This window comes from Betta splendens, chromosome 14, assembly GCF_900634795.4.
Source record: "Betta splendens chromosome 14, fBetSpl5.4, whole genome shotgun sequence".
NCBI classification, from domain to species: Eukaryota; Metazoa; Chordata; class Actinopteri; order Anabantiformes; family Osphronemidae; genus Betta; species Betta splendens.
In genome coordinates this window covers 2,866,177-2,877,020 of record NC_040894.2, presented here as the reverse complement: position 1 = coordinate 2,877,020, position 10,844 = coordinate 2,866,177, and the positions used below count along the sequence as shown (strand labels likewise).

General features: G+C 46.9%; 1 protein-coding gene across 4 annotated transcripts in view; it reads right to left on the bottom strand.

Moving 5' to 3' along the window:
* Positions 1–297: 297 nt before the first annotated feature.
* The window catches only part of gabrg2 (gamma-aminobutyric acid type A receptor subunit gamma2), a 31,069-nt gene continuing 20,522 nt past the window's right edge, over positions 298–10,844 (bottom strand). Inside the window, exons 7-10 of one of the 4 annotated variants that reach the window (XM_029173280.3) lie at positions 8,822–8,974; positions 7,038–7,243; positions 5,608–5,631; positions 298–3,514 (exon numbers count right to left, since the gene is read on the bottom strand). In XM_029173280.3, the coding sequence (XP_029029113.1) occupies positions 3,233–3,514; positions 5,608–5,631; positions 7,038–7,243; positions 8,822–8,974 (665 nt within the window). In that variant the 3' untranslated portion in view covers positions 298–3,232. The remainder of the gene's footprint in view (positions 3,515–5,607; positions 5,632–7,037; positions 7,244–8,821; positions 8,975–10,844) is intronic. The other 3 variants (XM_029173281.3, XM_029173282.3, XM_029173283.3) reach the window with 3 other exon arrangements.

The following is a 10,844-nucleotide window of genomic DNA, read 5'->3' as shown; positions in this document are numbered from 1 at the left end:
TGTGGACTTTCTGTCTGGGCATCTGTGGTGGCTTACTGCATAATTCACAGGTTTACTGGCCCCATTATGGCCTCGTGGTCAATTTTTCTCCACTACAGGAGATTTTATTTGACTGATAACGACTCAGGTCATGATAATCATTTTGTCCATGTCATTACATTTTTTGACCTGTGGTTTATGAATACACTAAATTAAAGCTGACTGACAGAGATGACTAGACATAAAACATCCTGTAAATGTCACAGATAAATCCAATGCTTCTGCTAGTGTTAATAAATATAAACAAGTACACGTCAATAAATGCAACAATTTTATTGTAAAATTTCACAGCTATGTGCAATTCCCTTATGAAAAGGATTTTTTTCCAGTACATGTAGAGTATATTATGCAGACCCGAACTGATCAGTGCCCCTTTTATACAAGACTCAAATATGCATGGATGGCAAACAACTAACATACATTATGCGTGAGAATCATATGAAATTTATTTTGGATACTTTTCACTGAGCTCTGCGCAAGATTTCGTTTTTTGCAGTTTGACAAAATACGTAATAGAAAATATCTACATGTGCTGTTTACATTTGTCTCATTTGTGCCCCCCCCAAAAAAAGAAACCACTTTGCCTGAATAAAAGTCCAAGTCAATGCAGGCAAAGTACTAAAAAAATTATACTCAAGTCCCAATTCCAAACGTCCTTGTTTTGACTGAGGGAGTTTTCCACATGCACAGACTTCAGTAGCGTTCATCCAACACACCTGAACACCTTCACATCAGCTAGAATAGATTAAGTAACAACCCAGAGCTGTTATCACGGGGGGAAAAACCAAAGCAAAGAGGCATCAGTCAGAAACGCTTGTTTTCTGCACCACTGGTCAAACACAACGTCCTTTTATTACCAGTAGGTGAAGTCGATCGCACCCGGACAGACGTCATTTGAACCGTGTTACAAAAAGAACAAACACCTGCAAAGCCAGAAACAGGATGTCGGCAGCTCGTGAAACAGGAGAACGCTCAGTTCCTGCGTGTTTATTTATCCAGGAAACGAGTGAAGTGACAAATGGTGTTAGAGTCCCATATTCTGTATTGCGTGTGCGTCTGTTTGGCACTTTGTACGTGATCACTCAGTTACACGTCTTTACTACTGGACACTGGTAATGACCATTCTACACCGCTATGAACAGAGTATGGCCACACTGAAGACTGGTTAGGACTAGTGGCAGCTTGGAAACACAACAGGACTACCATTTAAATACAGAAGGTAATAAAATCTCCAGGGAATATGAAACAATCTAGTAAATGCATTGTTCGTATCATCACTTATGTGTCAATAATGATGGCAAATACTAAGACCGACGACAACCCATGTGGTGGAAAACGTGGAAAGATTCACTCACAAGCAAATATTTTTGTTCTGATGGTTCGGGAACTATTTTTTTGTGTTTTTCTTTTTTTTTTCCCCTGGAAATATTCAAATCTACTACTCAGAAGCTGCACAACGGGTAACGTTGCAACTCACTAACTGGACAGTTAACAGTTGGACAGGCCTTTGTGAGAGTAGTGTACACTGAGCACAACATAGAAAACACAAGATAAATAAGCTCGAGCTCCATCGACACACTGAACATAAATGTATCATCGATATAAATGACAGCATTCTGTTTCTTTACAGGGGCTTTAGAAACATAAAATAGGATTTCATTCAATAAAATAAATAAATAAATAAATACCGTCAATGAATGAATAAATAAATAAATAAATACCCCATTACCCCCCAGTATTCTACATGGTCAGTCCATCATAATACGATAATCTAACTTATTGTATGATATACTGTAACAAGGAGGAAATAGAAAATATATACCCTTTTATAAAATCTTAAGGGTTAAGTGTTTTCTTTCCTTTGTCACTTATGTACATAAACAGCGTGGTTTACATCCACTCCTCATGAGCTCGTAAATTATACTGAAGCACTGCCTCTGGTTTGTTGCATACTCGTGTCTGTCTGTACTGTACTTACGTCGCATTGCTCTCTCTGAACGGGTCAACATTCAAAAGGGGACGTTAGTAAAAGTGAATGAGGACGTCAGTAAGGCTCTCACGGGTCAGATGCCTTCTTACGTCAGCAGTTAGTGTTTCCTACTTTTGCTTATTACTTTTACAGAATGTGTTTCTTCTTCTAAAAGAATGAAATAGAATATTTTTTGTTTGTTTGTGTTCCGATGCACATTTTTGGAATTTCTCTATTTATCAAAGGAAATATCCAACATACAGCATTTACCTCTGGTGACATGGCTGCAGGTTTAACTAATGTGTAAAGATCAAAGGTTGTCTTTGTATAGTTTCTCCTCTAAATGCAACAACACTGTGTATTTATGTTAGTGTGTGCTTTTAACAGCGAGTGGAGGAAAGGGTAAAAGGTAGAAGCTAATGGCTGCAAAGAAACTGGAAAATCTGGGCAGGAATTCTGATGCGAAGACAAAAGATGCAAAGGTAAGTTCCCAACCTAAAATCATAAACTGGGCACATTTTTATCATCCATTTTCTTCAGTTTTCCTAGAAAAAAAGTAGAATTAAATCTTGAATGATAATCAAGAGTGTTAACTTTTTTGTTTCCATATCTAACAATAGAAGAGCATAAAACATGTTGGTATTTGGCCTAAAAGGTGCATGCAATAAATGTAAACCACTATGTAATAGTAAAATATATATACAGTGTCTGTACAGCTGAGCATGAACAGCTTCTCCTCATTCATGACCACACAATGCAACGTTTAATAGTGTCAGCTAAAGCGGTACTGACTCTGCATGTCGCTCTATTAAAGTGCTTCAGATTTGTTCTAGTTTGTCACTGTCAGTGGAAAAAAAAAGGTAAATAACAAACGCAAATGATGCGGTCTCAGATTTTCTAACGGGCGTTTGATGTGAGCCGACGTTACGGTGAATTGCTCGTTTCGTTTTGTCGAACGACTCACATAGAAAGTAATTAAAAAGAAATTTCAATTGGGAAAAAAAAGAGCAACAAACTTCGCTCACAATGTTTTTACGGTACGTCCACGGATCTCTTCCTGCCAGTTAGATTTAATGCTACAACATTTGCAATGCGCGTTAGAAATTATAACATGAATGAAATGTGATAATTGGGACCAGGACGTAAAAGGAAGCGAACCATGGTGTGTTTCTGCGGGTCCCTTCCTCCCAGCGCCGCTCGCATGTTTAAGAAGGCCGGGGGCCACTAGAGATAGAGATAGGAGACCCAGTAGACCAGGTTGAAGAGCCCGAACGCGGTGGGGAAGAAGATGCGCGCGTACGAGTCTATCTTGGCGATGCGGATGTGCAACCGGCCGTGCCGCCAGGCTCCGGAGCGGCAGTCCTCGAAGCAGCAGAAGAAGCTGGTGCAGTCCTTCCCGTCCAGACACTCGTAGCCGTACTCCTCGTCCCGCTCCTGCATGTGCGTGGCGTTGTTCATCTGGATGGCCGTGGCCGAGCGGGGGCGGATGTCCACCGTGGGTGTCTGCTTTGGACAGGACAAAGAGACAGTTAGCCGCCGCAGGCCCGGCCGCGTTCCCCGCCTGACGGAGCCTAACGGAACCTAGCAGGGCCTAGCGGAACCTACGGAGCCTAACAGATCGTATGGATCCTAGCAGAATATAACGGAACCTAACGGAGCCTGACAGGTCCTAAAGGAACCTAAAGGAACCTAACGGATCCTATGGATCCTAGCGGAGCATAACGGAACAGAACCTAGCAGGGCCTGGCAGAACCTAATGGAGCCTAACAGACCCTAAAGGAACCTAGAGGAACCTAACGGATCCTATGGAACCTAGCAGAGCCTAACAGATCCTATGGATCCTAGCAGAACATAACGGATCCTATGGAACCTAGCAGGGCCTAGCGGATCCTAATGGATCCTAGCGGAGCCTAGCAGAGCCTAGCGCTAGCTGCCGCTTCTATCAGGTTAGCGTTGGTGTGCTTGCACCTTCAACCTCCCAACGGACCCTTTTAAGATCTGTAAAATCCACTTAGGGCCCACCCGCGGTTTCACTTCCAAGCTTAAAGTCAAATATTTCTTGTTCTTTACGTTAGAATTCAAATGGGGCCTGTTCGTCAGCTTTTATCCCTGAACGCCACGCTACCTTTGCACAGATTGATATTGTGGCTGTTTGGCAGATTAAACGCGCCCCCCGCTGACTTTGTGGCAACGCGATGACGTGAAGCTCATGATTTTCAAATAACTGCGAGTTCAGCGTATTCCTCTGTGAATTGGTTCTTGTATGTTTCACAGAAAGGATTAATAGAGACGTAGCCGCACTAGCGTCATGTTTTGCTGCTATTATCAGGTTTAAGAATAGTTATTTACGTCGCCTTTCGGGTTTTTACAGGCATTATCTGCTAAGAGCATGCAGCCTCAAACAAGCTTAACTAGACCGATTCCCTTCAACTTAGCATCTAGTGCACAAACCTGCTGTCCCTTTGAAAACCACACATAACCACAAACAAAACGACAAACGGGTTAGTTTCAGCGTTTGTGTCCTTCTCGAGGGACAGTGCGTTGAGTTTATGGGGGGGTGGACACCACAGGTTATGACTCAGTTCTCAAAGGGGATCGGTTGCACTGCGGGACGGCGGTGGAAGCTGAAGCAGCAGGAGCAGTGGCCGCGTCCCGCTTCGTGGCCTGGTCAAGCTGGGCTGTGGCGACTGGGCGTTAGCAAAGAATAACAAAGAGGACGACCACGGAAAGAAATCAACAACACAGTGGCATTGGCAACTTTAACTGACTGAAGGCAGACAACCTGCGAGAGGAGGAAGCGCTGCGGATCCCTGGGCTAAAGACAAATGTTTGAAGGTAGTGTTGTCCATGCTGCAGGTGGAGGTTTTGGTCTGTTTACTGTAGGTTCGCAGGAACAAAAGCAGTCAGACAAGCTCTGCATGGAATATTCATGGCTCGTATGTTGCTGTGGGTTAAATTTAGATGGATTTCCACCCACCCTGTCTGCGTTTGGGTGCTTACAGATTACCATGGTAATCTTCTGAGCGGACCTCCAACTCTAATTACCCTTAACGCAGCGCGGGGTTGTCTCTTTCAGTCTGTTAAGGCTCTGCTGACTCTGTAGGGAGTGTCAGGTCGAGAAGCCCAACGAACACAAAGATATAGATTCACTGGCAGGAGTGGGGGAGAAGAGGAAGCCGTTGCAGCAGCTGCTAGTTTACTGTGGCTACGACACGACAACGACGACAACAACAAAGAGTGAAACAGGACAGAGGGAGCCAGAATGAGTCCACACTGGACCTGGACTAATGCATTCCTCTGGACACGGGAATGTGTGGGAAGCTCATTTGAATTTAAGAAGCGGCATACAGTAGGTACGTCTGGCTGGCTGCCTCCGCACTGTGCACTGCAGAGTGCCCCCCCCCCCCTTTGTTTTAGTTTTTTTTACTGTTATCCTGATGCCTATTTAGTAACTGAGGAGGAGAACAGGAATGCAGGTAAATAAAGAGGGGACAGAGAGAGAGGCATATCTGCTGTAGAGCAGACAGAAAGCAGTGAGGTGCTGGGGCTCAAGGAGCCAAAATGCAGCAGACACATGCAGTCAGACACAGGCAATATACCTTTGAGGAAAAGAGCCGGAGGAGCTTTTGTCCAGACAGGAAACAAAGTATATGTGGAATTGAAAGAGAGTAACAAAACAATACATGTAAACAGAGAACAAAACATCAATAAAAGGAAAAATGAACACAAACACAAACAATGTGTGAAAAGTACTGTCGTGTCTAGTTTAAAATGGAGAGAGTCCAAATCTACTGCAGAGACACACAGAGAGACACAGGGGGAGACGCGTGTCATGCTTCTCACGCCAGCGTCACCTTAGGAAACACATCAGATTGATACATGATACAAATGCTCTCTGTTGGTGTTCACACATCATGTTAGCAGGAGTTTGACTGAAGAGAACAAACTTAAACTGAACAACTTGGGGCACACGATCCAAGCGGCCTTTCATGAAATGGCTGCGCTGTGCTCTTCCGGTGTCTGAGTCCTTTTCCTGGTGACTCAGCCGCTGTGAAACACAGAGATCCTGACAGCAGCAGTGGGAAAAAGACTATTTGGTTATTTGGCCGGCTCTAAATATAATGCTACAGTGATGAGAGTTTAAAATAGATACGGCTTTAAAGTGTTTGATGTGAGGCAGCTTCTGACACTAACAGCATCCTTCCTCCATTTCCTGGAGGCTGCATATTTTTCCCAACCATCATCTCAGTCAATGACGACCCTTTCTTACACGTCCTTCTTCCTTCCCTCATTGTGGCAAGTCATGCAGAGACCCCAGAAAAGCCCCTCTGAGATGACAAACCTTCCACTTCATTATTCATTTATTCATCTATGAGAGCCTTAGACCGTGTGCGAAACCTTCCAGCCTGGAAGTGGAGCGCCCCACTTTCCCCCCAGTTCCAGTTCCAGTTCCAGTTCAACACTCCTGCTCAGCCGACCGCTTCACGTCTCGTCAAACCAGTCCAAAAACCACGGCGCGGCTCCGGGAGAGGTTTCAGTTACGTATGTGCTGCCATCAGAGGAGCCAAGTAGAAGGAAATAAAGCTGTAAATTATGCATTTTGTTTCAAAAATCTCCACAACCACAGGTCAACGCCAGCGAATGCGGCAGAAGTGCTGGTGGAGGGTAAACGTAAAAGCTCGTGAATTCGGGCCTTGGGCCGAGCTGCTGTAATCTCCTGGGGGATTTAAGGCTCACATGAGGCCGACTCTCCTGTCATGTGACATGGGTCTAAATTACAAGTGTAACAGATGTGCGATGGGTCGGGAGGAGGTCCAGGTTGCGCGTCTCACTCATTGAACCATTGGAGGTGACGGCCCCTGGGGAGACGCTCCCTTAGCGATGCTAGGCGGCGTTTAGCTGCTTCCACAGGCTAATCCCAGGGGAAGGGTCAGCGCGAGTGCAGGGGAAAACGGATCGGAGCTGTTTCACACTCTTACATAACACAAGCTGAATAGGACCGTTTCGTTAGTTCCAGAAAGACGCTCACCGGGTTCTTCTTCTTCTTGTCCTTTTTGGCGCTGGGCTTCCTGTTGCTGACAAAGTAGTGCAGCGTTCCGTACTCGATGAGCGCGGCGAAGACGAAGATGAAGCAGACGGACACGAACAGGTCCATGGCGGTGACGTAGGACACTTTGGGGAGGGACTTCCTGGCGATGGTGCTGAGCGTGGTCATGGTCAGCACAGTCGTGATGCCTGAGTGAGAGAGAAAGCTGGCTTTGAGTTTCCTCAGATCAGCGCTGGTGTTTAGTTTAGTTTGAGATTCAGTCCAGCTGGATGCTTTTTAAACATTTTCACAGCTTGGCCGCCGGTTTGTCAGCGTTAATGCATTTTTCAAATCGTATAAGTGCTCATGCATCTTTTAGTCTGAGAACACAAGCGTCTAAATATTTCAGTGTAGAAGCTCAATTTTTTGAGTTACAGTAAAAACACATGTACTCGCTAAAGGAAGGAGAGCACACGGGGCTGTTGGTGTGAAGCAGACCATCACGCTGACCTGCAACGCTCCTTTAAGTCGCCATCTGGCAACTCTCTCCTCTTATTAGGGGCTGTGTCTGTCGCTAGCGGTGAAGCGCACGAAGGTGCTTCAACGTGATGAGAAAATGTTTGTAAGTGTACTTTAACAACAGACAGGCCTCGTTCCCTTAACAGATCTGTGCATGTAAGGAGACTTTGCTGTGTTTTGAAAAGATTAGTCTAAATTTAATGTGGGCTGAAAAACATCAGTCTGTGTCAAGATTAATGCTGCGGTTGAGCGGGTGAATTGATATATTTCTGGATGGCATTGAAGGATTAAGAATTATGTCATCTGCATTAATCCGCTTCCTAACCACCTGGCTTCCTCTGCCTCCTGCTTCGTCTTTCAAAGAGGAAATTAAGACATTTGATTATTGGTAACATCCTCACCGAGGATTAACGTTGGTATTTTGTGTCTGGAGTTTCGGAAGCGCTGGAAAACAACACAAGCTATTTTTAAGTGCGGTGAGGATAATGAGGGACAATCAGGGTTTCTGCCTACGGCGGTTGTTTTACATTCAGTTATTCCCACTAATGATCACATTACGTGTGCCGAGTTCTAGGCAGCAAAAAGAAGCTGACCAGCGAATGGAATACATGTAGTTGGTAAATACAGCAGGATAACAAGTGAACTTCTTCAAGTTCACAAGCTTCTTGAAATCCTCACGTTTCCCCTTTTTTTGTCCCAGCGTCCCCGATGTCAGGGAAGAGGCCACGTACATTATTATTGTGCTGAGGCTGCATCTCTCTCCTGCTGCACTGTATAATTAATGCCTCATTAAGGCTTGCATGAAAACATATGTGCCAGGACGGGCTCGTCAAATCAAACTGGACTAGATTCTTCAGCAGCTGCCTCATCTCGGGGGAAAACGGACGAGACAAAAAGGAAAGAAGTGGAGGGAAGGAAGCTGAAGCGAACTGCTTTTCAATATGAGGTGGTGCGTGACCACCACGGGGTTGTTGATGTGTTTCACAGCAGGGAGTAATTAGGCCCAGGAAGCGTAATGAACCTCAGCAGCACATCTAGGGCCTGTGTGTGTGTGTGTGTGTGTGTGTGTGTGTGTGTGTGTGTGTGTGTGTGTGTGTGTGTGTGTGTGTGTGTGTGTGTGTGTGTGTGTGTGTGTGTGTGTGTGTGTGTGTGTGAGTGTGTGTGTGTGTGTGTAGGTGGACCGGTACAAAGAGTAAAGCAATGCTCTGTCGGCGCTTGATGAGCAGGAAAACAGCGGTGGGACTTTCAAAACACGGCAGCTGCTTCACCTAATGATGTCCGCGCTGGTACGGCGTCCTTGTTGATCCAAAATGAAACCCAGGAGAGGACGACGATCAGGGTGCAGGGGATGTAGGTCTGGATGGTGAAGTAGCCCATTCTCCTGCTCAGGTCGAAGAACACAGTCAGCACCACGTAGTCACCTGAGGCAGAGAACACAAGAAAATGAAAGGTCAGTTTCAGTAGAATTAATGCTATAAATGTATCAAACTACTGCACATTATCTGCAGTGCTCAATAAAGGCTATCAATAGACAAACCAAGCACAAAAAGAAGCCGTCAGCCCGATCAATACATAATGTTGCGTAACCAGAACCGTCACAGCTTGTTTGCCCAAGGCGAGTGTGGATCAAAAGCTGAGCCATTCAGAGCAGCGATGCCGATCCTGCTCCGATGCACACGCACGATACAAGGCCTCGTGTCCCGCCAGTAGTTAGCCAGTGGAGAATGACCGTCTGACCCCAGCAGCTGTTGGGTGTCAGGAGGTTGAGGTTGGCTGGGCCCAGATAGACCTGACCCAGACAACACAGTTCATCTCGCCTCGGAGTGCACACTCAGCATGGACGTGCGTGTGCACAATGTGCTTCTAATGGCCCCGCGACGAGGGCAAACGGAGCCGGGGTCAAACAGGAAGCGGGGCCCGGGAACATCGGCCCCGCGCCTGTCGTCCTGAGCGTCTACCCGTGCCCTGTGTGTCTGCAGCTGTGAGCTTCACGGCGCCGCTGGCCTCCAGCTCAGGCTGCTGTCAGCTAATTGTGGAGCATCAGGCCGGCCTGGCCTCGTATGGGCCGCGTATCTGCATGGGCAGCGTGCACGTGTGTGCACGTGTGTGCGCGTGTGTGCACGTGCGTGCACGTGTGCTTCTGGCCCCGAGGACGCCGAATCGTGTGCAGCTGGGGAACCAACATCTGGCTAATAATTTTCCTCATGAGGAAGGGCGCACGACGCATAATGCGGTTTAGTGCAAAACAACCAACATCTGGGCAGCTGTGCGCTAATGAGACACAGCGAGCGAGCGAGCGAGCGAGACGAGGCTGTCACTGTTCATTGTGCCTGTGAGCACGCGCGGCCTCCTCGGGTCCGGACAGGGTTTAGCTCATCCACGCCGCCGCGGCATCGTTAAAGGAACCCAGCTGCAGCCGCAGAGCCGGAGCCGCTCGCATCACGCCCGCGTTGTGCTGATGCAGGCAGGTGCAGGGATTATTATACAGCTCCGCTTCCGTTTGTAGGACTGCAAGAGACACATGAAGATGGCTCTCCGGGGCCCTGCAGCCCGCGATTTTGTTTTTATTAGCATTACATTAGCCGGGGCCCGAGACCAGGACCCCTGACAGCTGAGAAACTGCCAGGTCATACACTTCTTCCAGCTTGGTCAGCAGCACAAGGCCTGCTTCGCATTTCCTCCGACTCTTAATGATAATGGGCTTTCCACCACAGGGGTGAGGTCGGCGGCTGTGAGGCACTCCCGCCGTGAACCTGGTTTTTCTTTAGCCTTTTGCCAGTTTCATTAGAGGCCACAGCACTTGCCAGGAAGACACTTTAAGGAGGCGCAATCGACCGATGCCCTCCATCCTGGCAGCGCCACGTATCAGGAACCGGCCGCCTGCCATTACGGCTCGGTATTAATGCATCGCTCTGTTAACGACTTCCTCAAAACAAGGCGGTTTCCAGTTCACTTGTGTTTAGCTGGGATTTTTGAACGTTGCGGCTCAAAGTGACCCAAGTGGTTTAGTGCATCAACTGTGGTTTCATTCATTTATTTACTGTTTCACTACTGTTGAATCTCATCCCAGTAAACCTTGGTGCACACTGATTAAGCCCACCTTAATCGGACCCCTGCTGTGATGCTCAGCCTTGCTGAACAGCAGAACGGAGCTTAAATCCACGATACAGTATATTCAGATCACAGTTTTGAAGTAGACTGCACGTTTACTGCAACTCAAAGCCTCCAATCCTCCTGTGGCTGCTCCTCTTCTAATGGGAGCAATGGTGCTAACCTTAGCTGGACCTGCCC